General features: G+C 44.6%; 1 protein-coding gene across 2 annotated transcripts; it reads left to right on the top strand.

Annotated features, from left to right (window-relative positions):
- Window positions 1-445: 445 nt before the first annotated feature.
- Window positions 446-15,077, top strand: LOC131282300 (sodium/potassium-transporting ATPase subunit beta-2). Of its 2 annotated transcripts, none has more exons than XM_058311716.1 (6): window positions 446-845; window positions 8,894-9,034; window positions 9,112-9,232; window positions 9,304-9,478; window positions 9,553-9,826; window positions 14,868-15,077. In XM_058311716.1, exons 1-6 carry the CDS (start codon window positions 716-718, stop codon window positions 14,969-14,971), a joined length of 945 nt encoding a protein of 314 aa, XP_058167699.1. In that variant the 5' UTR covers window positions 446-715; the 3' UTR covers window positions 14,972-15,077. The 2 variants fall into 2 exon arrangements, with proteins under 2 accessions (XP_058167699.1, XP_058167698.1); XM_058311715.1 differs by having other exon boundaries at window positions 9,112-9,234; window positions 9,315-9,478.
- Window positions 15,078-27,882: the final 12,805 nt, after the last annotated feature.

Genomic DNA, 27,882 nt, shown 5'->3' with positions numbered 1-27,882 from the left:
GTGTGAGATGGGAAAGGGGGTGTGGTGTGGGGGTAAAAGGCAAGGGCAAACAAGCCAAAGAAGACGTTGCGCTCGCGCACGCTGACTTCTCCCGAAAGGTGGTGGTTACATAAAAAAGACGGAGCCGCGGATCCACGGAGCTGAACTAATTCTTAGTAAACCGTTGCGGACTCGGTGTCGGATCGGAAAAATCCATCACTAAAACGGGCGCTTCCGTCATCGGGTCGCTGACGGTTTCGTCCTTCGGGGAAGGGTTCTTTCCGCCCTCACTTAGCGGTTCGATCGTTTCGGTGTTGTAACGCTTTTCCTTTTTTTTCTTGTCATTTCTTTTCCTCCTAATCTTCGACCACTTCCCGATCCGGCGTGTGTTGTAACGGGCCTGTTTCCTGCTGCCCATCACCACCAGTTGGATTAGCGAGTGCCGGGCGCTGGGAACGAGTTGTTGGGCCGTGCGTGGAGTGTAGCGGTGGTGTGAGTGTGTGTACGTGCGTGTATGCACGGAAGCGGAAGTGAATAGTTGCAAAGGTGTGCGTTCGTGCTCGAGTGTGTGGGTGCGTGTGCGGTCACTATCGATCGCCAGTAATAGCGACGGACGGAGTAGTTCGATCGTAACCAGGGGAAGCGGGAGTGTCCGCGTCCGAAAGCCCTACAACTCCACTGCCAACCAATCCCCGAGCACCGAGCGTGTTGAGCAACAGCAACAACAGCAGCAACCATGGCCGACAAAAAGGTAGCAGAACAGTACTATGCCCCGCCGCCCAAGCTGGGCAAATGGGAAGGATTTAGGACGTTCCTGTGGAACAGCGAAACCAGCCAATGCCTTGGCCGTACCGGATCTAGCTGGGGTAAGTAGACCGAGGGTTTAGAAGCTCCCAACCATCTACAGACACTCCACTGCCATCCATCTGCGCGGGACTTCGTCCGTTAGTACTCGGTTGGAGTTGTGGGCGCAGCCATGTTGGATTTCCAGTTTGACACTATTCCTCCATTATGACGTTATGGCGAATGGGGAGGGGTGAGGGGGAAATGAGGTGATCACTGGTCGAGGTGTTAGTTACCCGCACACTCACAGATCCAGATCCTGCCTCGCCGAACCATCCGATATAGTATAGCGCCACCAAGTGTCCTTCCCTGTTACTAAGAGTGGAAAAACTGTGCCTCTGAAGTTTTAGTTCGGCTGGAGCAAGGTTTGTATGTGTGTGTGCGCGTTTGCATTCGAGTGGGAGAGGAGAAAAATGTTGAGAGAGTGAGCAACTCTCTCCCATTTTTCACTCACCTGTTTTTCCGCGCTCGGACGGGCTGGTCGGAAAAGCTGGTTACATAAATTTTTACTTACACTCGCCTCATTGGTTTTGAGATTGTTGAACGACACCTAGAATTTTTATATTACTGCATTCACACCCGACACCAGATGCCGATTAGTGGGATTCTAGAGGACTTATCCCAAGATCCTATAAAATCCTAGTGTTCATCCTTCGAGGCTGATTGTTGGGTAACCAATCGAATCAATATACATTGAATCATGCATAGGCATGTGCTCATCGTTCTCCATTTGCTGGACATGGGTGTGATTGACAATTCATCCTTGACTTGGTTGATTACTGCTTGCGGGCCAGGACCATATGGACACGAACATAGGAGGTCACAGGTGCATGCTTACGTAATCGGGGAAGGCGTTTTCCTTTGCTTGTCTATCATGAATATCGTCTCGATAAAGTATGGTCAGAGTGAATAATACCTGAACTGAACAGGAAGAAGCTACTAATATCTTGAAGTACCTTCTAACAATCTAAGTGTCTTCTTAATGTCCTGAAGTACCTTTCTAGTTTAAACTGAACGTAAAACAAATAAGCTTAACATTCTCCTACGAAACATACTACCCCGACGTGAGCCATGCTTCGGTGCGGTGGTTATGTAACCGTCATCCACAACGAGACGAGCGGAACCAGACCTCCAGAGCCGCGCACATACACACAGCGAAAGGCGGCGGCGGCGTCGTCGATGACGGTTTCTGCTCCTGCCATAAGTGGGTATACACTCTCTCGTCTCCTCGGTTTCCTTCCGGCTCGTTTCGCCAGGGGAGGAAAATGGGGGTTAGCTGGCAAAGGGCGAACACACATAAAAAGTCCAACGGAGTGTTGGTAGTGCGGATATTTTCGTACAGACTTAAGAATTTGTCGTAATATGAGTTTTACCGATTTGCATTTAACTTTTTTCCCGTTTTACCATCAAACACCGCAACGCGGTACTGCGGGCAAAACGGCTCGGCAAAGGAGTTGAACGGGCGTTACATAAGCGTGTCTCGGAAATAATCGTTAGAAATGGAGTTCCGGTGTCCAAACACAACCGACGGGAGGGACACTATTGCATTTAATGTGCATTGACAATAACCCTATCATTTACTGATGATTACCTTTGGAGGTTCTAAATGAAGGTTCAAACTTAATTTGTTCTGGAATATGAATTGGACCTGGTTGTAGCCACAATGGGGAGCTACAAAAATGGGCCCAAGGCTCATTACTCAGGAATTAGCTCTTGACGTTACGTAACGGATGAGAAAACACGATGTACAATTTTTTTTTCAGAGGTGTCAATCTCACCTATAATACTCTCAGATGATTTAATGACATGTGTTACGGGAGCTAGCACAATCGTCGATTTCAAACTGGAACACAAAAAATCAAGTTCCGCTCTATAGCCTATGCGTCCAAAGTTCATCGAGGCAACTTTCCGTCATCGATCCGACAGACGACGCTCTTATGGCAATGGTTTGGAACGAATGGATATGATGCGATTTTCCTCCGCAAACATATTTGTTATTTAAATTGGAGTGAATTGAGCTTCAATGCTATGCTCTCTCGGCGTGGTGGTTCGTGTTGGTAGAGGCCGGAGAAACTAGCCGAGGCAGAGGGGCGACACACGGGACATAGCTGACATTCTTGATGGAATTCGATACTTGAAGCTTCTCGTGTGACAGTTATATTGAATTAATGACATATGTCATCACCATTATCAGTACTAGTACTGAGTTTTGGATTCCTCGCGGGCAAACATAGCAGACACATTCACGCACCAATCCCTGCGGATCGGATGGGCCGCGACTGTCGACCCTCCCCCCTTCCCAAGGGAAGGAAAGCCAGGGTACGAATTGAGTTACGAATATCCAATTAAGAAACGATCGATACTGTTGACTCCATGCATCATGCAAGCTCGTTAATCTTTCCACTCGCATGGAATATTCACCGCTTTTCCCACCCCTGGCGAGGAAAATCATTCAAAGGAACGCTCCAATTGCTAAATTTAATACTTCGTAAACTTCCACGCGGGGAAACGCGCTACCTTCAGACATAAACGACCCATTTCTTTGCTTCCTATGTCGGTCGAAGCCGAGGCAAGTTTGGTGCGCCTGCGCTTTACCCTATAAATAACCTTTGCCATGCTATGCTGGTGGTTGTCTCATGCCTCCGGTGTAGAATTCTGGATCTTGAGCGGAGGTACCAACAGGAAATGAGAAAAGAACCAAAAGTTCTAGTTCGAAAAGAGACCAGAATATTTCAATCATTCTATTTATTTCTCGACTTTTAGGATAGAAAAAGAGTGTTGTATGAGGGTCAGCGTCATTAACGTTAGTAGAAAAATTTAGCACCTGAAAGGAGTGGCAGAACTGTCCAGCCAACGATGGAGGTTGTGGACCGGTTTAGTGAACCGTGGGTGACTTTCCGACCCATCTGGGATTACCGATCGTCTGTTTATTTAACACCCCGTCCCCTCCTTTGCGCAAAAGTGAGGGTACAATTACACGCCATGTAGTTTGTTTTTCCGTAATGAACAAACGTTCAACCGGTCTGAAGCGGAGTCGGGACACACTTAGCTTGGCAACCATGAACTGGGTAGAACGTATCGGAGGTGGTGCATGGGGGTGGTGCACATCGTGTTCCGCAACAACGCGTTTTTCGTCAGACAGCGGCCTCAGCCTGAAACAGCGATACTCAATCGAGCAAACCTGCTGATGAAGGCAAAATCCCTACCGCGCCTAATGGCAGCGTGTGGAACCTGTTTGCTGCGGCTTACGGCCTTAGCCTTCGCCTGCTTTCTACAGAAACGTTAACTGATTCTACTCCACTCGCCGTTTGCCGAATGTATTTATCCATCCAGCTGGAGGAGAATAAAAAGCGCAAGGCAAATATAGACAACGCTCATGGAAGAAGAGACACCTCGTTCGGAACAGGTATTTTTTCGCCGAGCGCATTCGGATCCGGTGGGGATTTCGACACGATGACCTCGGGTTCGCACGTCCCGATGCACGTCACGTCGTTTCGTCGTCGGGAGCAGCGTTTCGGATGCTGGGCCATAAACAACTTCTCAAACGCACATGATCGGCGTCGGGCGTCCCCGGGTTTGTGTGAACGTCTGTGGCGGCCAAACAAAGTTATTAATAAATCGCCAGAAGTCCAGTGCGATGGGAGTCGAACGCCTGTGCCAAACTTATATGCCGATCGTGACCTATCGCTTTGGTGAGGGTGTCGGTTCCATTCGCGAGCCGTTGCTGCGCCATTAGCGTGGTGTAAGTTTGTCGTGGCTAAAATTAAATTTAATGCGCTCGTTAAAATGTCGCTCTAAGGGACACACGGCATTGGAAGTAGCGGATTGGTGACTTAGAGTTGGAATTGGATTTTATTCCATTCCCTGTTTAGGGTATTTGTATTTGTTGTCGAACAGCACATCTTAGGCGTCTTGAAATGGCTCTAATCTGACACCAGAACTTCGTGGCAGGAAGAGCATGTCTCGAGCGGACCATTGGAACTCCAATATTTTCGAGGAACTCGATCCGAATCGCTCCGTAGACTCTTTTTGCTGGATGTTGATAACCCTTGTACCAGAATTTGTTTTCGTAACTCAGCGTTTCTTCCTCCGATGCTTCTTGAGATGTAGACCCCGATTAAATTTCACCCCGAAGCGCTGAGTCTGAATTGCTCCGAAGAGGCCAAACGTCCGTTCTTCTTTCCTCTGTAGATATTTTAAACAAAGTGATTCAGGTTACTCTCGAGTAGTATACATGCTCGTGGAAGGATTGATTTCCCTCCCCCCTCTAACCATTTTATCAGAAGTATTTTGCTGACGCCTAGTTCTTGGGAAATGGAAGTAGGCTAGTCCTTGTCATGCTTGCCATGGCGTCGTTCGGTTCATGCGCACTCTCACCATACGAACGGCGTTGATATCGATGACGTTATCGAGATTCAGACTCTGTTTGTTCAGGCAAACAACATTGCCCCCGATGATGGGCCATTAGATGACATATAGCCCCCCCTCGAGGGGCCCTACCGCCCCATGAACAAACATTCTCTCTCCCCCTTCTTACTCAGGGGGGGATTCCATGGCGCTACTACTTCATAAACTTCGATAAGCCCGGTTGGCCCATTTCGGGTGGGGATTTTGTGGAGTGGTCGGGCATGGTTGAGTGGGCAATCGATGACTCGCAGCCGACCAGTGCTACTGATAAAAACGTGACGCCCCGGGGTAAGCAACCCCGCCCGAACGGGCTGGTCTGCAGGCCATGCGAACATGCGAACGCGAGTTAATGAATTCCAACGACAGGGCCTCATTCTTCATTCCATGCTCGGATCGGCGAACGTTTGGCTCGTCGCTCGAGACTGGTGGTTTCCTTTCCTTTTGCTCGTTGTGTTTGCTGTTTTATTTATCAGAAACTCATTGTCAGGCACACGATGGTGGGGCGCATGTATTGGGCGGGTGTTGTTCTTCTTCTGTCCGACTTTTTCTTCTTCCGATGCCGGGCGCGACCGCGAACTCGCTTGTTGCCATTTGTATTCCTTTCGAATATGTGTGTTCCCGCACGCGTGTTTGTATACATATACAACAAAAATACAGTCGCGGGGTCGATGCTGAAGAGGGTAAACATTAAAAAAGCTGAAGGGATGGTTTTGGTCGTTTTTTTTTTCTTGTTGGGTTCGCGACGCAACGGTTGAGAATACACAACCAGCGAACCGGATCCATACGTTAGCACATGTTGCGATTTTCTTCAGAGTGATATTTTTTTTTTTTGTTCAACCACGTGTCTTGAGTGTCATATTCGTGTAGATTTAAAAATAAAATATTTGCTCGTTCCAAGGACAAAACAAATTAGAGAAACATTCTAAACAAGTTGTTGGATGAACATTTAACAATCGAAATAAAATTGAACTAAACTCGTGGAAAATTGTTTTCGATAATTTCCCCGGTTCGCCGGTGCCTCACCGAACGGAACCCAACAGAGAAACGTGATTCGGTATCGATCGATATCAAACGGAAGGGCGTTGCGGCGCTGAATGTCGCGTGACTTATCGCGATCAATCGAACCAGTTTTAAAAGCGGAATTGGAACGACAGGGTACTTTGCAAAGAAATTGTGGTAGTTGTACTTCATGGCGTGTGTCCTACCGCTCGCGCCACTAGGAGAACCTCCACCATACGTGTAGTCGCTTATTCCGGCAAATAGACACCATTTGCCGCTTGGAGCTCGCGGGACATGCGTAACGGTGGCAACAATGCGAATGCGTACCTCCCCCTTCCGTGAATCGAAAAGAACCGTCGCAAACGAGGGTAGGCAATTGAGCGCCAGGGTTAGGCTCAATTAATTCCATGTCGAAACAATCAATAAGTATTAATTTCAATTGATCTCCGGGCGATACGCGGCGACATACTTGCGGAGCCACTTTTCAATAATCGATCGAGTTGGAGCCGCTCGATCGGCTCACTCTCGGTCTTAGTGGCGCGTATCCAATCTTGGAGCTGTGTGTGGTGGAAAAATTACAAATGTTCAGTTGAAAAGTCCGGGAACACATTGAAACCGGCAGTGGCAGTAGGGAGGACTTGGGGGATGTTTGCACGAACGGAACGATCCTGCTGAAAAAGGGTTATTAGCTTGACTGATGTGTGATTCCTAAGCTTGTAATTACGAGTCACTTTATTTTTTTATTCGATTCCAAGCGGGCAGAAAAGTAAATAACAATGTCGTCGGTAGACGGGTTTGTCAAAGAAATCCCCAAACGAGCTGCTGGAAAGCAGATAGCGTTTGTTGTTTGTTCGGGAATTACGACCCCATTCTGGGGATGTTTGTGTTTGCATTAATGTGTAAGCATTCGAATACGGTTGGGAAGAACCGACACAGAAAAAAAACCATGGCCACTTGGATACGGTTTGTAAGATTTACAGCCTCAGCTGGGTGTGAAACTAATCACTATCCGTTGGTCACGTGCGATCGAATGAATTTACCTCAGCAATGTCGCTAGTGCCGGTTGTAAAACGGTCCACTAAGCACCACGGCCTATGCATTGGCACGGACGTGATCATTTCCCGGCCCCGGGATTTCTCTGCCTTGCTCGTTAGAAGGGTTGATTTATGCAGTCACCCACCGCACAGTACTCTTTCGAGACATCGCGTGACCTTCCCGCGAACGGACTGACGCAGATTCCAGTTCACGGAATCCTCCGGCGGCCGGCCGACCTCGACAGTAAACCGACGGCGTAAATCTAACGAATACTGTCGTTAAACAGTGGACAAGTGCACCCTACAAGGGACGTCACCAGGGTGGAGAGTAGTTGGGGCGCGCAGTGCGTTAATTGGTGAATATAGTGATTGACGGTTGCGCCTTGTTAATGAAAGTTGAAACGTTTTTTGGCGGGAGACGGAAAGATAACATAGCGAGTTCGATAAGAAACTTTCTTGGATGCGTTGCAGGAAGTTTGTGACAAACCCAGCAGGAATGTGATATACTAGCCGTATATTCTATGCAATTAGAGTCTAACATCAAACTGGTAAATTCGTTTGAGAAAACCCATGACTTACAGCAGATACTCTACTGATTTATAGATGCCACTACCCACTACAGCGCTTTTTGTGTCCACAAATCGTTATCTGGTGGTGAATAATAGTAAGGAGGGATGAAAAGCGACATGATGTAAATTTTTGCGCCCCAGGAGGCTGGCAAAAGCGATGCCATTTCCCCTCTCCCTCTATTCAGCATTCTATTCAGCTGTTTGTTAATACACACTAACGTTGACACTATACATATACCCTTCGGCAGCTAAGGGATAGCTGAATAGGCTGGAAATGGCAGACCGTTGTATGGTCAATGTTTGCAAACACCAGCCTGCAGCTGTCAGCTATCCAATGTAGAACCAGTGGAAACTAGGAAGGTGAGACCCGGTGGAGGAATATGATGTCCCTGTCTTGGTATCGTCGAGGAAAAACCACTTGAAAAATTGTTAAGACGTTCTACGACGTTAAGCTGGCCTGCTCCTCTTGTGGATGACATCGGTGATGGATTCTGTTCATCCCTCGAATCCAATAATTGGTTGCCTAGAAAATGCAACTAAATGAAGATGCAGAACCCTATCCTTGTAAGGAAATTTCGTTTACTCTCCATCAATACACGTTTTTCCACCGGTTCCGGCCTCTAATTTGTCTTCATACACGTACGACATCCTTGTAACGATTAGCTGCAAACTCGTTATGTTGCCACATCTTCCCTTCTCATGCAATCCATCGCCGCAAAAACGTGATGGATAGGATGTTCTCATGCTTGTCTGGTGATGGCACGCAACTCGCAACATCTGTTGCTGTGGCCACGGTGGAAGAGAAGTGTTATTAATAGAACGACGATGGCGCCGATGCTTGGTGGGCATGAGTAAGCAGGGTAAAGATGCCAATCGGGAAACGGGTTGGCCATTTCATAACCTTGCACCACGGAACGCGGTCCCTTACAAGTCGCGCCGAGCAGTTGGATGAAGATACACATGCGTCATTCGGGAACGGGGAAAATGTCATCACTAATGAAGTGTTCATTAATCATGCCTCCGTGCGGTGCGCTTGCCCCGTGATGCTACGTCTATTTGCAGCAAAGATCCTGTTCTTCTATGTGTGCTTCTATGCCGCCCTGGTCGGGTTCTTCGCCGCGATGCTGGCTGTCTTCTGGCAGACGCTGGACATGCAGATGCCTAAATTTCAGCTGGACAGTTCGTTGATCGGCTCGAATCCAGGTAGGATTGTCAACTGGTCAAACTTGGGGTGGGTCGATGGTGCACGCCGGTATTAAATTGTGCAATCTGTTTTCCAGGATTGGGCTTCCGACCGACGCCACCGGAATACGGCAACGTGGAGAGCACGTTAATCTGGTACAAAGCGTCCGATAATGGCAACGTCGGAATCTGGACCAAGCTGATCGACGAGTACTTGAAGCGTAAGTTTGCATGGTTTCGCGTTCGTTCCCGGACTGGCAAATATACTCACTTTCGGACCATTCTTTTGCGCTCCATACAGCTTACTCGCAGCCGGAGGATAATCGTGTGGATTGCTCGTTCAAAAATCCACCACCGGAGGGCAAGGTGTGCAAAGTTCCTTTGGACGAACTGGGCCGATGCACGAAGGAAAACCAGTACAGCTTCAAGGCGAAGAAACCGTGCATATTCTTGAAGCTGAACAAGGTAACCGAGTAAAGCGTGTTTCGCCAAAGGCTTCCCATCCAATTGCTGAACGCTTCCTTACGGAATCCTTTCAGATCTTCAACTGGGTACCGGATGTGTACAATACCTCCACCAACCTGCCGGAAAAAATGCCCCAAGACCTCAAGGAGCACATCAAGGCCAAGGAGGTTAGTAAGGAAACCGACATGGTATGGGTTTCCTGCGGTGGCGAAAATCCTGCCGACAATGAGCACATCGGTGCAATCCAGTACTACCCGCGGCGTGGATTCCCTGCTTACTACTTCCCGTACAAGAACATCGATGGATATCTGCCGCCCGTGGTAGCGGTCTATTTCGAAGAACCAAAGAGTAAGTATATCCAGTACTTAAGACTATGATTACGAGAAAATGCAAAACGATGCAAATATTTGTTTTTAAAATTATTTTATTCATCGATGAATCGGTTACATACAGTTTAGAGAGATTTGTAAAAGAAAAATCTACGTGCCCGGCCGTAGACATTGACTGCTTCCCATCCACTTTGGCCGGATTGGGCAGTAAAGATCGTTGAAAACAAATTATATGGAGTTGGTTTCGGTTTCGTTTGAAAATTAAATGACGGAAGGTTTATTGACGGAGATCGTTTGGTGGTACTTTGAAACGAACTGGCAGTAGTAAATAGATTGCTGGTATTTTCGAGATCATTACTGCCCGTGCTTGGCGATGAACGAGGTGATGAAGTTGCCACTGACTGCGAAGAAGCAAACGTGAAAGTAGGTCTAGTTGGGACAGATGTTTGAACAGTAGGGGTAGGTCTGGTTGCTGGAGTTGTTGTAGACGAATGTGTGCTCGTTGTGTGAACACTAGTAGAGGTAGTAGATGACGAAGTAGAAGAAGTTGTTGAAGGGAAAAATGTGACAGTTGGCCTAGACGACGCAGACGACGTCATCGACGTGGAACCGGTAATCATTGTACTAGTTGATGTTGAGCGTATAGAGGTTGATACAGTAGGAGAAGTTGTGGCAGGCGTTGTTGGGGAAGTTGTGGGCAGTTCAGTTGACAACGATGTATGAGATGTAGAAGAAACTGTTGTGGAAGGCATGGGTGTACTACTAGTACTAGCAGAAGAGGCAGTTGAAGACTGTGTGGACGATGTACTCTCAGTTGTAGAAGAAGTAGTCGAGGATAGAGTTGGCATTGTCGATTGTGTGACTGTAGTTCCCTCAATCGTAGTAGGTGCTGTCGACGTGCTCGTTGATGAAGTAGTTGTAGAAGACACAGTAGATGATGGAGTGGAAGCTGTACTCTCCATAGTAGAAGAAGTAGCGATGGATGATGTTGATGACGTCAATGTAGAGGAGATACTATCTCCAGGAGTTGAGGAAGACGCAGCAGATGATTGTGAAGGTGTTGTAATTTCAATCGTCGAAGAAGCAGATAAGGACGATGTTGGTAATATCACCGTGGACGAGCTACTATCAGCAGGAGTTGAAGAAGACATAGTAGGCGATTGTGTGGATTGTGTGCTGTCGATCGTAGAAGAAGTAGTTGAGGTTGATGATGGTGTCGTCGATTGCGAGGATGTTGTGCTCTCAATAGTTGAAGAAGCAGTTGAGGATGTTGTTGGTGGCGTAACCATGGACGGGGTACTATTAGGCAAAGATGTAGAAGAAACAGTAGATGATTGAGTAGATGTTGTACTTTCGATCGTAGAGGAAGCTGTTGACGTGCTCGTTGACGAAGTAGTTGTTGAAGACACAGTAGATGATGGAGTGGAAGGTGTACTCTCAATAGTAGAGAAAGTAGCGATGGATGATATTGGTGATGTCTGCGTAGAAGAGCTACTATCCGCAGGAGTTGAAGAAGACACAGTAGACGATTGGGTGGATGTTGTGCCCTCAATCGTAGAAGAAGCAGATGAGGCTGATGTTGGTGACGTAACCGTAGACGAGGTACTATCAGGCAAAGATGTAGAAGACACAGTAGCTGATTGAGTAGATGTTGTACTCTCTATCGTAGAGGAAGCTGTTGACGTGCTTGTTGACGAAGTAGTTGTAGAAGACACAGTAGATGATGGAGTGGAAGCTGTACTCTCCATCGTAGAAGAAATAGTTGAGACTGATGTTGGTAACGTAACCGTGGACGAGATACTATCAGGCAAAGATGTAGAAGACACAGTAGCTGATTGAGTAGATGTTGTACTCTCTATCGTAGAGGAAGCTGTTGACGTGCTTGTTGACGAAGTAGTTGTAGAAGACACAGTAGATGATGGAGTGGAAGCTGTACTCTCCATCGTAGAAGAAGTAGTTGAGACTGATGTTGGTAACGTAACCGTGGACGAGGTACTATCAGGCAAAGATATAGAAGACAAAGTCGATGATTGAGTATATGTTGTACTCTCAATCGTAGAGGAATCTGTCGACGTGCTCGTTGACGAAGTAGTTGCAGAAGACACAGTAGATGATGGAGTGGAAGGTGTACTCTCAATAGTAGAGAAAGTAGCGATGGATGATATTGGTGATGTCTGCGTAGAAGAGCTACTATCCGCAGGAGTTGAAGAAGACACAGGAGACGATTGGGTGGATGTTGTGCCCTCAATCGTAGAGGAAGCAGATGAGGCTGATGTTGGTGACGTAACCGTAGACGAGGTACTATCAGGCAAAGATATAGAAGACACAGTCGATGCTTCAGTAGATGCTGTACTCTCTATCGTAGAGGAAGCTGTTAACGTGCTTGTTGGCGAAGTATTATCAGCAGTAGACGCTGTAGAAGACACAGTAGATGATGGAGTGGAAGCTGTACTCTCAATCGTAGAAGAAGTAGCGAGGGATGATGTTGCTGACGTTAGTGTAGAGGTGATACTAATTCCAGGAGTTGAAGTAGATACAGTAGGCGGTTGTGTGGATGTTGTACCTTCAATCGTAGAAGAAGGAGATGAGGCTGATGTTGGTGTCGTCGATTGTATGGATGTTGTACTCTCCATAGTTGAAGAAGCAGTTGAGGATGTTGTTGGTGACGTAACCGTGGACGGGGTACTATTAGGCAAAGATATAGAAGACACAGTAGATGATTGAGTAGATGATGTACTCTCTATCGTAGAGGAAGCTGTTGACGTGCTTGTTGGCGAAGTATTATCAGCAGTAGACGCTGTAGAAGACACAGTAGATGATGGAGTGGAAGCTGTACTCTCAATCATAGAAGAAGTAGCGATTGATGATATTGGTGACGTCAGTGTAGAGGAGGTATCATCTACAGGAGTTAAAGAAGACATAGTAGGCGATTGTGTGGATGTTGTGCTCTCAATCGTAGAAGAAGGAGATGAGGCTGATGTTGGTGTCGTCGATTGTATGGATGTTGTACTCTCCTTAGTTGAAGAAGTAGTTGAGGATGTTGTTGGTGACGTAACCGTGGACGGGGTACTATCAGGCAAAGATGTAGAAGGCACAATCGATGATTGAGTAAGTGTTGTACTCTCGATCGTAGAGGAAGTAGTTGAAGAAGATGTTGGCGTTGTCGTCGTGGACGAAGCGCTAGCTGAATTCGTTGTAGAAACAGCAGTAGATGATTGAGTAGATGTTGTACTCTCAATTGTAGCAGAAACTGTAGAGGTGCTCATAGGCGAGGTATTATCTCCAGGAGTTACAGAAGACACTGTAGAGGAAGGAGTGGAACCTATATTGTCATTCGTAGAAGAAGTAGTTGGTGCTGATGTTGGTGATGTCTTTGTAGAAGAGCTACTATCAGCAGAAGTTGAAGAAGACGCAGTAGACGGTTGTGAAGGAGTTGAACTTTCTATAGGAGCAGTTGACGAGGAAGCAGTTGAGGATGTTGTAGGTGTCGTCACCGCAGACGAGGTACTAACAGCAGGAGATGTAGAGGAGACAGTAGACGATTGTATGGATGATGTACTCTCAATCGTAGAAGAAGCAGTTGATGATGAGATTGGTAAAGTCACTGTCGATGAGGTACTTGCTGCAGTTGTATCAGAGGACGCAGTAAACGATTGTAAGGGCGTTGTGCTCTTGATCGTGGAAGAAGCTGTTGAAGTTGTTGTTGATGAGGTTGTAGCAGAAGTTGTAGAAGAAACAGAGGACGATTGTGAAGGAGTTGTACTCTCTGTCAGAGTAGTTGACAAGGAACTAGCAGTAGCCGTTGTAGAAAACAAAGTAGATGCTTGCGTGGACGTTGTACTTTCAATTGTAGAGGATGCAGTCGAGGTACTAGCAGTAGACGATGTAGAAGACACAGTAGATGAATGTGAGGATGTTGTACTTTCAATCGTAGAAGAAGAAGACGAGCTACTAAGCGCGGGTGATGTAGAGAATACAGTAGTTGTAGGGATATGCATCGATGTTGAAGCTGTCGTCCATGGCGTTGTATGTGTTGAGTGGGTTGACAGTGACGTTGATTTCGTTGACGAAAGCACCGTGCTACTCGGCGTAGAACCAGGTATCGTTGACGATGAAGTTGTCACCATATTTGCGCTTGGCACACATTTTATTACGACTTCTACATTGCTTCCGATAATGAAAGATCTTTTAAGATCTTTTATCTCTACCGTCACAAACAGTCGGCCGATTCCACCGCGAACCAGATTCACTGCCAATTCATTATTGTACCGGTGGGGAGGTGATTCGACTCGAATATACTGTATGGGGTTTGGTAAAGACTGGAAGGAAGACAACTTATGTTCAAATGCTCAGCAGTGAGGATTCGTTAGCACTATACTTACATTTTCAAATGTGAACGAAACAGGATTGCGCAGTCCTTTGAGGATACGTTTTTTGTAGCAAATGTCCAACAACACATCGGGCGATCCGAACGTTATCACATTGGCCGTCGCGCCCCACAAAGACACGGACAGTAACAGCACAAACGAAATGGGATGCATTCCTATAACCATTGCACTTTCGGCGCACTCTACTAACTGAGCCCATGCGAGGTCGAGATGCGCCGGTAACATCTTCAAGATTTCGGAAACAAACATAAACCGGTTTTGGCATTAATTTTAGTTTGGTGTAAAGAAAGTGTTTTGTTCTTTGCTTTTTGCAACGGACACCGTTATACGGCGCCGCCAACCAGAAGAACGTTTCAATAAAACCGGTTTCCACCTGGGTTGCAATTATTTATACCGTTGCATAAACTGAATTCCATGAATTACGGCCTTTTACTTTTCAGGATCGCTTTGCACAGGTTCAAGGTTTACAATTATGTTCCAGCCGTGTTGCAAGATGATCTTGAACGGCGTTTTGGGTTTCCTTAACTTTTTTTTTATCGCTTCCATGTTGCGAAAAGGATCTTCGCGATCATAGTTGTGACTTTAAATATGAATAATAAGCAGTGTTTTGTCATCTTCGAGAAAAATATGTACTGTAACTAATTGTTTCCTCCTTTCTTGATTTCTTTACAGCTGGTGTTCTCATCAACATCGAGTGCCGAGCCTGGGCCCGCAACATCCACTACGATCGAGCTGAGCGAAGAGGGTCCGTTCACTTCGAGCTGATGATCGATTAAATCGTTGGCTAGGAGTTGCCATTTTAAAAACCGTTTTCCGGTGCGTAAAACGTGTTATCATCGTTAAAGGCGGGTGGTGAGCGAAGAGAACGAAAGAACATCAGGCAGGCAGAAGCGAAAGGGGGGAGGGCAGGGGTAGAGTACGGTTAAACACAAGCAAAACAACATAACAAGAGTGGATGGAAAAACGGGGCACCATTGATTCGAGGTTCGAATAAGTTGGCGCGCCCGTTTAGGCGTTAAAGGTGGACAGGCAGATCATCATGCTGTTGTGCGCAAACATTTAGTGCACCGAAAACAGACAGCCAGCAGTAGTTGGTAGGCGTACCGACATTAGATGGTACCGGCTAAACGCAAGAAAGGAGCAAGCAGAAGGTTTAAAAAAAATAAACAAACGAGGAACAAAATAGCGAAAGCAGCTGCTCGCAAGTGATCCACGCCGAAGCAAGGCGCGGAAAAAATCAACAGCATATAAACACACATTGTAGTAGGAGTAAGGCGTAATGTTTGAATCATTTGGCTAGGCATTTTATACTTTTTCCGTACCGTCAGCGATTGGTTGGGAAAGATTGTTGTATGATTTTGTTATTGCAATAGTATACACATTACTAACCACGACACAAAAAAAAAAAGAATAAAGGAAGTAAAAACGCAAAACCAGAGGCAAGTGTAAGACCATCGTTAGTACTGTAGGTCACGAGCTGTACAGCTAAATGGCAACCTGGACACGTTCTGTTCGCCCGCCGAAGAATCCCCCCGGGGGTTAGATGGGGCGCTCGGGTGCGTTCTTTTTTTTTCTAGGGTCAACCGCTAGGTATATCTAGGTACCGCTACTCTACGTATAACTTCACCTACTAATAGCATAGTATGATCTCTGGCAAGAAACGCTGAACCGCTGGCAGAAAGTAAAGAAGAGTGGCTAATAAAGAAGAAAAACACAAGAAAACATAGCATGAATACGATGGCGAAAGGATGTTTCCAAGGGTTCCCGTTTCCCGACGCTATCGATTCGAGTCACTGTCGATTCGCTGCTTCAGCCCGGAATAGTCTGCAAATTGTAGCGCTAGTGTGTGGCAGTGTTGATCATTGAGCAAATCCCCCGTACACGAAGGCCTCAACACCGTCGTTACGGTGGATATCGTATCACATTCATGTTTTCTTCGTTACGATTCGTTGCGCGGACGCGGTGGTTGGCTGGTTCGTCGTTACCTTCATACCGGTTAAGCTAACTTGTGCAGCAATTGTACGATGCATTAGCCTACCGTGAAGACGCAGAAATAAGAAGAAGAATAAAGAATAAAAAAAAACAGATCAAACAAACAATTAAATTCACTTTGATGGGTAAACAAAACCACGCGCTATCGATATTAGAAGAGCCCGCAAGCCGTAGCCGTAGAGTAAATGGCGAGTGCAGAAGAGTGTGCTGAAAACAGCAGAACATTGTTCAACAGAGCACACGCCCATTGCCCATTGTTTGTGAGTGTTTGTGTGTGCCGTGTTCACACACAAACAGTTCTTCTGCGCGAGACCAGCATGCAAACAAGCAACATAAAATTAAAACAAGTAATAAACCTAAGCAAAGTAAAACCGTAGCGATGATGAATACCGTAGTAAAACCGAAGTGAGAAAAGAGAAAATAAAACAATATGCAACACATGAAAGCAAACAAACAGCAAACAGAAGAATAATTAAACAACTTTAAGAGGGCCTCTTTCTATTCTTACCACTCACTGCCCATGAATAAGTTAAAAAAAGATGCAACACATTAAATTAATAAAAAAAAACACACACACACACACAAAAGAAGACAAAATCATGCAAACAGGCAGTCACGTAAACGATAACCACACATAAACAGACACACAAAAACACACGGAAATCAGCATAAATGTAAGCGCGGCTTGCCGAAGCGAAGGGAGGTTTGTAGAGAAGTTAATGGTAGTAGATAAAATAAAGAGATGAAAAACAAAACGCAAACTATTCAGCAAACACAAGATAAATAAAATCCCAAAATCCCATACAGAAAATGAAGCAACACAAACCATGTTATAAATAAAAGTGTATAACTATGATCCGGACGTTGCGGCCCGGTGTTGGGGGTGGGTGAAATTTCACTTATTGTATAAACAATGGAAGCAAAGAAATGCAACCGAAGCAGAAAACAAACAGCAAGAACACCGCAAAACAATACCAAGCGGCAGCGGGAGGTAAAAGAAGGAAGTGAATTAAACTGTAAAATCATAGAACTCTAACTACTACTAGCGAAGAAAGATCCAGCCGTGTGGGGGTTGCGTTGTAGAGGACAAAACAATAAATCCACTTTGAAAGGAAACAGTGGAAACACATACAAACAAATACACATACACACACATATGTAACGCTTCATCATTCACCGATTGGATGGTGAAGGTGTCCGTTTCCAAATGCGTTCGTTGGTGGAATTGGCCGGTGTGTTATCGTGGGTGGGTTGGTTGATGCTGATTTGAGCGAACGTTGTTGATGATGTTTATTATTGTGAAGCCTCGTGGATGGGCCGGCAGAGGCACATGTTGTGCGTTGTAGCGAAAATTCGATGTTGGCAAAATAGGGAAAGTCCTGGCAAGTTCTGGCCCGGTGCCTGTTTTGTTGCAACTCACCAGTTTGTTTCTCATCTTCAATCTCTGCCCAGCTAATACGAGGGACACGTTTTGTTCTCTTTACTGGATAAACCACCGGTTTCTGGAAACGGTACACAGAACCCTGGTGGAAGCTATGTTGTGTGGCTTGAAGCATAAAACTTGCACGTATAAACCGATGAACCTTTCACGCAGTTGGCACTGGTAGGAGTAGAGCCAACATTGCAACTCAAGATTGTTGATTGGAATGCTTAAAGGGCACCAGCGCTTTTCGGCACGCAATTGTTTGGCAGTGATCGTATAGTAGGTCGCATCGTAGGTCGTCTACTTGGGGGTTTCTTTTATAATCCACAAATTGTATTCTTGACAGTTCAATAAAAAGAAAAACCTGCCTAGAACGTAACCAATCGGAAAGTGTGTCTGTGAAGTTGAGATAATTCACTCACTCGTCGCTCCAGCATCAGTAGTACGGCGTGCGCCCTGTGTTCAGTGTCTAGCCCGAATGGGGTATTTTGAAGCGTTCGAACTTACCGTAAGCATGTAGCGTATTAATGAAATAAATGCACCCTCTGAAACTGTCGGTCTCTGTTGAACGAACGAAAGAAACACTCGCCCGCAGGCCGGACAGAGGGCTGGACGGGTCGAGGTACTTATTTAACGTGCGTAAGCATACCGCCACCCACATATGACCCACGGAGACACACACACGCACCCCCTCCCCGGTAACCCACCAGCGTAAGGTGCATGGTGCATAAGATGCGTTTTGGAGAGGCAACGGTGAACGTTGGGCAAGTGGCGTACAATAGCGTAATATACCTTTTTGGAGCTTAGGGCATCTGTAGGAATTACGAGTTATAAGTATTTTTTTAAGGTATAAACTATTAACAAAGAAAATTCGAACGATCGGGAAGCAGCGTGGAAACACACACCTACACACACACACACAAACAAAGACAACACACAGCCACATCCCCACGAGGCAGGCGAAGTTCCCTTTGGCGGCCGGGTTAGGTAGATCACTATTATTATCCCCGCATGGTGCGGCAGGACCCTCGAAAACCACCACGGCAGCGTGGGTTAAGCTTAAAGAATTATTTATTGATAGGATAGAGTTTATCAGCTCGTACCTTGTTAAGTTTTTCCCCCCATTCTTGTGTGGCATAAATTGTATTGCTGTTTCGCTCGTGTCGTCATCATCGTTGTCGTCGTCGTTCGTGATTCGATTTTTCGCGACACGCATACGTAGGCATGGTTTTTTTTTTTTTAATTTTGTTACATCGGTGTGACTAGGAACCCCTTTTCGGTTCCTTGTCCCTTTTTGTTGGAGCTTTAATGGTTTGATGCACTCCTCCAAGCCGTTCTGTTTCTTCCCGTGTCTCCCGCCGAGCATGGGACCGGAAAGTTAAAGAGATCCTTCCGATTCTGTTCGGAGGTTGCCGTCGAAGTAGGCAAGGGACAGGACCGCAGGTGCTGACGGTGCTGCGTGTGGCGGAGGAAGGGTGTAGCAGAGAAAGGATTAAAAGAATTGCAATGCAAAAACCCTAAAACAGAATATAGCGCTAAATTTTAATTACAACTTAACGTTACAAATGGTAAACCGACGCAGGAGTAAATAGGAATCTCTAGCTTAGTGGAAGAGAGACAGAGAGATGCTGAAACAGAAAAAAAATCTATTGTTAGTCGAGAATATTTACTAGGATACCGATGAGTTGATGGCATAAGAAATACACACAAACATCCTACAAAACAAATAAACACAGCTACACGCAAACATACCGACACAGATGATCATGAATGAAAAATCCTTCTAGTTATTAAAGAAAAAAACATGTCGTTGAATAAAAAACTTAAGTAACAAGTAAACAACAAAAAACCACACCCACACAAACACAAACCATTGGATAAAACAACACATAAACACCGTAAAAAGAAACACTCCACCAGCTCAGTGCGCTAAACGCTCCACGTTTGACTCACGCAATAGCCACACACGCCCATACATACACACCACCACACACAATCACACAGCAAGTACACTCTAGTTTAAATACCTGTCGCAGGGTAGTGTCGCTTTTCGAGATCTGAAAGATGTGAAACCAATCACGCAAAACGAGCAGACATGTTTTGCAACAAGTAACAAAAGAAAAAACAACAGAAGCACAGAAAACAAAGAAAAAACCAACAAACAAGTAACAAAGCAAACACCCAAAATACAACATTACTTAATACTATAAACTATAAAAACAAACAAAAAGCCCAATAAATGCAAAAGAAAATTAGAAATTCGAAGAAAGATGAACAAATAATAAAAACAAACAAAAAGAAAAAAAAACACACACACACACACACGAAACGAAAATCCAAACGCTTTCAGCGAGAGGCGTTTGTGCTGCAGCTTTTAGTTTCTAACACACGCGAGCGTAAGAACACCGTAATTTCACGGCAGAACAAGGAAACAGCGGCATAAGATCTACATGAGACAGAGACCACCCACCACATTACACAAGATGAAATCGAAAAGAAGAAGAAGAATAGATTACAAATAAAAAAAAGGAATGAAACCAACAAAAATAAAAATTGAGAAGACAAGATAAATTTTTCCGTTAGAAAGCAACAACGCAAACGAGATCTAGATTGATTGGAATGGGCTCGCACGCATATTGTGGTTCAGGAATTCGGCAAACCCCGTAAGGCAGGCACGACCTATATAAGCTAATATATAGACACACACGTGGGAATGGCAGAGTGGACGGTGGAAATCATCAGACAGCTCGGAAGGCGGCCGGAGGGAAGTGGCGCGGTAGCGTGGCGGTAGGGGAAGTTGAAGTGGAATGTAAAGCTATTAAATCTTTTTAATAAACCAATTATTGAAATAAAGAAGAAAAGTCCGTAGAGACACAATCTCTGGATTACTTGTTTGAATTATTCTGTCGGAAGGGAAAGAGTGAATTTTTCATCTATTGTGATTACATATTGTGTATTACATAATTGTTTGGTGAAGAAGTAAAGGTTGCTGCAATTTTTTTTTCTTGTTACATTTTATTGTGCTCATCTGGTCAGCTTTTTTCTGTTGAAAATACTGAGTAATGTCTTTTGGTTTCTGTGGAAATACTCCACCCTTGGATCAAACACCAATAGAGGAAAGCAGCAAGAAAACACGTGTTGTCTCTTTGAAAGTCCAGTAACAATAATTTATTTCATACTGTTCAAGTTACGTTGACAGCCAAATGCAGTGCTGCCAACTTTAGTTCTTTTCTGCCCAAGGTTTATACGCAGAGGTATTCACCCATTTCCTACACTCCTCCTGGGTGAGTACCAACCTTACTACTTTGCAAGTATTGTAACACGCGCCTTGCCGCACTACAGTCACTGTTGTTAGGCTGACTGGCTTTGCGTCCCCTGTATGTCTTCGAACGGTTTGCTTCCTTCATTTTCCGCTGTGTACCCTGGATCCATTGGAGTTCTTGGCACGTTCGACAGTCAACTCATCTTCGAGTCTGTCGACTTCCTTCTGCAACTTCTGAACGGAACGTTCAGCGAATTCAGCGCGAGCTTCAGCCTCCTTGAGACGCTGATCCAACACTCTCACTTGACCACCGTACGATTCCTCCCGTTGCGTTGCCTTTTCTTCCGAAACTTCCAGCGACTTCAGGTTGTTACCGACAACGCGGAGTTCCTCCTGAAGCTCGACGACCTTGCTTTCGTTCATCTCGACCTTCTCCTCCGAACGCTTGAGGTCCTGTTCCATGAGCACTAGTTTTCTGGCCACCTCTTCATATTTTTTGTCTGTATCTTCTTGCTCTGATGCTCTCGGTTGTAACAGGGTCCCTTCATTCTTGTGGTCACATTCAAACGATAGATCTTCGTCACTCTCTAATACAGGATCATTCAAAACATGTCGCTCCTCCTGTTTCATTTGGTTCTTTGTTGCCGCCTGTTCCCCGCAGGGGTCTCCGTATTTGCCTGGCGTCGGACGCTCCATAGAACTACAGAGATCCGTGTGTATGATGTCCATTGGTCGCTTAGATTTCCGCTCTAGGACCTGCGGAAAGGGCTTCCGCACCAGCTTTCCCAGCATGCAACACTCACACACCATCCGCTCTCGACAGTTTGTCATTCTTACTCCGTCAACTAGCCCTTTATTCACCATCGTGTTCACAGCCTGCATGTCACGGTGTCCCATTCGCCGGTGCCACGTGTGTTGGCAGTCTACACCATGATAACGCGTTGCTGTCATACACGTTTCCACCACCTTTAGCTTATATTGGTTGCCGACTAATATACCAACAGCTACGGTAGTATTTTGTGCTTTTATTTCGCAACCTTTTCTTCCGAATGCTACCGAGAAACCTTTTGCTGCGAGCTTTCTTACAGATATAAGCCCACCTTCTAGCGCTGGAACTAACAACACGTTTTCCAGTGTGATGGCCACACGTTGACCATTGGCGTTCATGCCTACAATCACACCGTTCCCAATTCCGGTCGATTTTGTTTTCGTTCCATCTGCTAGAGTCACATCACCCAAAGGTTCTCTTTTAAATTCGGCGAAAAACTCAGGGTCATTAGTCATGTGACATGTGCAACCACTGTCAATCGTCCATGCACCCGGTATGACGTCACCCGCTATGAAGCACACAGCACCAATAACCGCCGCCTGCTTCTCCTCCGACGAGCGTTCGCCTTCCATTTGAACCTGTTTCGCTTTCGGCTTGAAACTCTGTTCACTGCCGGATTGCGCCAGAAATTTGCGGCAGTTTTTCTTTAAGTGTCCAGGTTTCTGGCAAAAGAAGCACTTCCTTTGCTCGCTCCGTTCTGTCACTTTCAACACCATTTCATTTTCTGAGACGTCATTAGAATTGGAACGTTTCTGGAACTCGTCCCGCAACCGCGCAGTTACCAGATCTAAGGTTAGATCTTCCTGCGGCCGATTCTCTAATGCAGTAACGAAACTGCTGTAAGACGGTGGGAGACTGCGTAGCATCATAATTATGCGCAGCAGTTCGCTGAGCTCTACCCCGGCGTTGTCGAGGCGCTCAAACAAGTCCTCAAATTCCTCGAGGTGCTTCTCCACGTTACCGCCTTCACACAGGTTTTTGGAACATATCTTTTGAAGCAACATTACCTGATTACCGGTGGTGGCTTTTTCGTGGTAAGCCTGCAGGTTGCGCCACATGTCACGAGCCGTCTTGCTTTTCTTGATAAAGCGAAGTTGACTATCTTCAACAAGAAGGGAAATCGTCGCTCGCGCTTTGACGTCTTTCTTTTTCCAGTCTGCGTAATCATCATCATTTTCTTCCGGCTTCGGTAATTCTATCATGTCCCACAATTCCTCGCGTTCCAGCAAGGACTGCATGCGGAACCTCCATGTTTGATAATTACCGTTCCCGAGCTTCGCAAATGTTGCCTTCCAACCGTCCGCCATTGTTACTTTTTCTGCACACCGTTTCTCTTCAGGAATACCACTTCCTGGAAAACCTTGTCCTCAACCAAAGACTTTAACACACGCTCCGAAGCACTGGGGCTGGGCCCATAACCTGTTGAAAATACTGAGTAATGTCTTTTGGTTTCTGTGGAAATACTGCACCCTTGGATCAAACACCAATAGAGGAAAGCAGCAAGAAAACACGTGTTGTCTCTTTGAAAGTCCAGTAACAATAATTTATTTCATACTGTTCAAGTTACGTTGACAGCCAAATGCAGTGCTGCCAACTTTAGTTCTTTTCTGCCCAAGGTTTATACGCAGAGGTATTCACCCATTTCCTACATTTTCTACGCAGCTTTTTTTTCGATCTGTTACATAGGTTTATAATCGTACAATACTCCCAGAAGTATGGCATCATCATGCAAACTGCTGCCAATTGAACCTAAAAGGTCTTATCTACGTCTATAGTAATGGTAGTATGGCCATGATGTTTGGCTTCTCATAATTTACTGCATCAGTTAATTCCTGCGTCATCATAAAAGTTTTGTTTGTTTACAATAGAAAAGTTATTTATTGATTTTTTTTTTGGAAACGTTCATGGCATGTAAAATATGGTTATATTTCTGTTGAAATATACATTTTGGAATAGTCCTGATAAAGTTCAATTAAAAGCATATGGTTTTAATCCAGCAGTTTACCATATCCCATTAGGATAGGGATCAATATTATGTATTTCTATTCTCACACACATATTTTCCTAAAATGTTGAAAAATCCTGTCTCACTGGTATATCTTTTTGCATTAACTAGGGCCAAACCAGCAATCCATAGCTTCAAAGGATTCCATTACCAACCGAGGTCTTCGTTACCAACCGAGACGCGCCCTATCTCCAGCACCATCAAAGGCAAATCGAGATGGTGTCGATAGATTGAGGTGAATCGTTTTCTATTCATTTGCACTGGTCACTTTTTGCTGCAGGCAACCGTTCATGTTTTTTCCTTTTTCATCATTCATTTGGTGGTTGTGGTGGTTATTTGTTTTTCTTTTCATGCTCTGCTCGCACTTCCGGCCATGGCTTGCTAGGTGTAGCTACTACGTCTACGTTTGTATAGCGATAGAAAAATCCAACATACCTTACAACTGCACGGTGTTTGGAGAGACCGTTTACCTTGATGCCGGAACCGGGTGCAACGATGAGAACTCATTAATATTTAACCCCGTTTCTCGATGAGCTAAATCGGCAAAAACAAATTCTTCCACCCAACTGAAGAAACGCAAAACCCTACCAATCCCTTCCAAATAATCAGTGCATTGCAAGTATTTGCTCACCGCTAGGCCAAGCAAATACCAGCCATAATTGTCGACAGGGTCGCTTGCTCGTCGTATTGCTGGAAAAAGAGCTACCACCTCGAATGTAGGAAATGGACCCATGGAACGAAGTCAAAAGCAGCTCTCTGGTTGTACAAATACGGTTGATGGCTTATTATTGCATTGTGTCAATACGGTTTTGCATGAATGTCTGGAAACATTGACAACTCTAGTGGTCACCGTATCGAGATAGCAATTACGCTACTGAACCGCTTTTGATAGAGAAATGGAACGAAGCATTGAACTTTTTGCCACAAATGATTTATTTACAATTTCACCATCATAAACAACAATGACTGAAGTTTTTCTTTAATGTCTCTAAGACTTCATTTGAATGAATGAATTGAGGAAATCAATGGACTTTTTCATCAGGACATCTTTTTATTAACAATCCAAAACGCATGCACTTGAAGAAGATTACAGACTGCACACTTACACACAATTTAAATGTTTTAGTAACGAATCGCTAATGGAATTACAACTTTTTTGACCGGATCTTGAAAGTTCAAATTTGGTTGAACCCATGTTTGAATAGTGTTTGTTTTAGTTTGTCCGCTTTAATGTTTGATACCACAATTAATTTCACAAATATTAAAGAACAAAAACATTGAACAAATATTCCCATTTGGATTGTCCAGTGCAATAGCAAATCAAATGAGAGAAAATTAACAAAAAGTAAGAATGTGTAGAAAAAGCATGAGTTTAAATTTTCCAACTTTGTTCTTCAACAAACATTTCAACAACAACAACAACAACAAGAACCGTTGAAATTGAAAAGGCTAATAATGCTCCATACAAAAAATTTAGTAAATATTGCTCGAAATTATTATATACTATATAGTGTTTATTTCTCCTTTACTTACTTCTAATAAATAAATGACCAAACCGTGTGGCTCTTAAACTGGTTTCTTTTAAGGTGGCTCAACTAGATGTTTTTTAAATCTTGCCATTTAGTCATTTATTTAAAAAACTGCAAAAAATTTCTTATACTTAGGCAGATGACGTAAAAGTAGATGAACCTACTATTAAAATCGTTCGAAATTTCTTTGGTCAAAGGTCAGCACCCAAATCAATATTACTGAATTATTATTTTAAACTTAAAAGTAAATATAATACACGAGGCTTAATACGACATTTGTAAAATGTATTACAATTATTTACTGCTGATCACACAATCAACATGAATATTTTACACTCAAACGATCTTTATTTGCTGTCATGGTTATTATCAAGTACAGTTGACAGGATTCAAGTACAGATGGAGGCGCCCAACAGGTGACTATCTATACCAGGGGTTGGCATACCTTTTCCAAATGGTGTGGGATTATGAGAAAAAACCTTACACCGCGGCACATTTACACTAATCGATATTTTGATATTTTTAGATGATGTAAATGATTATGAAGTAAAAATGTAAAACTATTTTATATGGAAAAATTGCCTTTCAACCATAATTTAAAAAATGATAAGCCTGGTTTGGGTCGCAGGCTGGATTGTATCACCATCTGATCTATATGATAAGTGTAGAATAGAATTTAGTCTTCTGAATATATCGTTTTGGTATCGTACAAAAATTTAAAATAATAATAAGTAGCAATGATCTATGTTTAATGACTACCAATTCGAACGATAGGAAGACTCCGAAAATGCAAACCCGTTACGTTCATTTAGCTATCCTTTGGAATCAGTAAAACTTCTTACTAAACCAAATGTTCGTCTTCATGAAAATCATGCTTCAAAAGCCAATATAAACAAATGTTTTTTTAGAAGTTCTGCGAACATAAAAGAAACCGAAGGCAAACACAAAAAAGTCCACCCTAACAACCGGAAACTCATTTCAAAATGGAACGATTAGCTTTCGAGCCACACTCCGAAGTGTCTATCTCCGTCACCATCAAACACCGTGCTGTAAGGAGGCTTTTCCCAAAGGTGCAAACGGCCACGGCACGGTAAACGCGCCGTGGAAAAACGAAACCAGGCTAACGAGGACCCACTGTATGGTGCCTAATTTCTCCATCTGCATGGATCAAACGGCTGGAACGTAAAGGCCAGCCTGCCAAGATAACATGGGAAAGGCGCGGGGGTGCAAGTAAGGGCCGATGGGAATCTTTTCCGTCTCTGCACCGTCGCTTTCCATTGCATTCGGTGGCAAAGGAAAAGGAAATGGAACTGCAAAACAACGAATGTCGGCTTCCGGTATCCAGTTAGCATCGGAGGATATTCATTAGGAGAGCGTGAACAAACTAGCCCCATCTGGCTCACTCCACGCTTCATTCCTGTGCCCTGTCTGCGGTTCGAGGAGCTGTTTACACTGGGCCGTTCAGAGGTGTGGCTTCATCCGTCCTATTTGCCCAAGATGGGGTGAATGATAATTTATTTCCACCAAGGTGTATGCGTAGGACCGTGAGCGAATTCTTTTTCATCCCGGTGCAATCGGTTTTTTACTCGAGTACCGAATGAAAGAAAACTTCAGTCACCGAACGGTGGAAATGAGTATGTTTGCCTAACATCTCGCCACCCTCCACTCTCCACTGTTTCACTCGGTGTCTCAAGTTCCGACGGTTCGCATAGAAGATGCAGTGTCGGTTCATGCGCGCCTCTGTCGTTTTCTTTTTTCCTTTCAGTGTTTTTCCAACGGCTTCTGGTGGCTTTTTTCCGATTGCAACTGTCACTGCCATCGAGGCTTCTTAATCACCGAGCGCTCCTAGGACTTTCGTGAGGTGAGTAGGCCTATTGTTTACGGTCGGAAAGCGAACGGTTGGGGTTTTCCTAGGAGGAGCTATGATTTCGCAATCGCGCAAAGAAAGATCGCCCCGAGACGATTCGTGGTGGAGGAACGCAACGGAAAAACCCCCTGCGTCAGGTGGGATTTCTAATCAAAAAGTACTTTTAATCAATCCCGGGACCGGAGCGGATGCGTTTGTCGAATGGACGGATGGATTCGCCAGGGACGGAATTTATGTTCGGTACGTTGCATTTCCGGAATCAATCGTGCAGAATCATGACGAAAATTGTTCTACTGAATCGATGGAAATGCGGTATAAATGCGGTGTGTCTTACAGACCGTCTAGTAAAATAATCACAACGATTAAATATTGTATACAGAATGGTCGATGCTCTATTTGAACGTTGGTACATCGAAGGAAATACCATGCATATCAAAACTAACCACTCGAGGTTGAGAAAGTTTAACTTAGCATTAAAGCATATTTACATCAGTTTTTCTATAATGCATTTGTTTGTTACTGGCGCAAAAACTTGACATCCATCGTATTACGGGTTATGTTTATTACCGTCCATCTCTTCTAAGATTTTGTATTCATTTAAATGAACATAGATTAGTTAAAATTGTTGATTGTAAATTAAATAGAAAGTAGCAATAATATGCATAATCCAATGAAAGAAAAAAAAACGATTATTTGATTCCTGAAAGAAACTAGAGGAATGAACTTCCAATGTGTGGTTGTTTTCAATGGCTTTTCCACGTGATATCCATCTCATACCAT

This window comes from Anopheles ziemanni, chromosome 2 (assembly GCF_943734765.1).
Source record: "Anopheles ziemanni chromosome 2, idAnoZiCoDA_A2_x.2, whole genome shotgun sequence".
In the NCBI taxonomy this organism is placed as follows: domain Eukaryota; kingdom Metazoa; phylum Arthropoda; class Insecta; order Diptera; family Culicidae; genus Anopheles; species Anopheles ziemanni.
The sequence above is the reverse complement of the archived record's forward strand: the minus strand, read 5'-3'. Positions and strand labels throughout refer to the sequence as shown.

What these genes read in the sequence shown, in the direction of transcription:
- LOC131282300 (XM_058311716.1), top strand. Translation starts at nt 716, where the DNA reads ATGGCCGACAAAAAGGTAGCAGAACAGTACTATGCCCCGCCGCCCAAG. An exon ending in CTGATCGACGAGTACTTGAA is followed by an intron (nt 9,233 to 9,303) that starts GCGTAAGTTTGC and finishes CCATTCTTTTGC; the next exon opens with GCTCCATACAGCTTACTCGC. An exon ending in TATTCTTGAAGCTGAACAAG is followed by an intron (nt 9,479 to 9,552) that starts GTAACCGAGTAA and finishes GAATCCTTTCAG; the next exon opens with ATCTTCAACTGGGTACCGGA.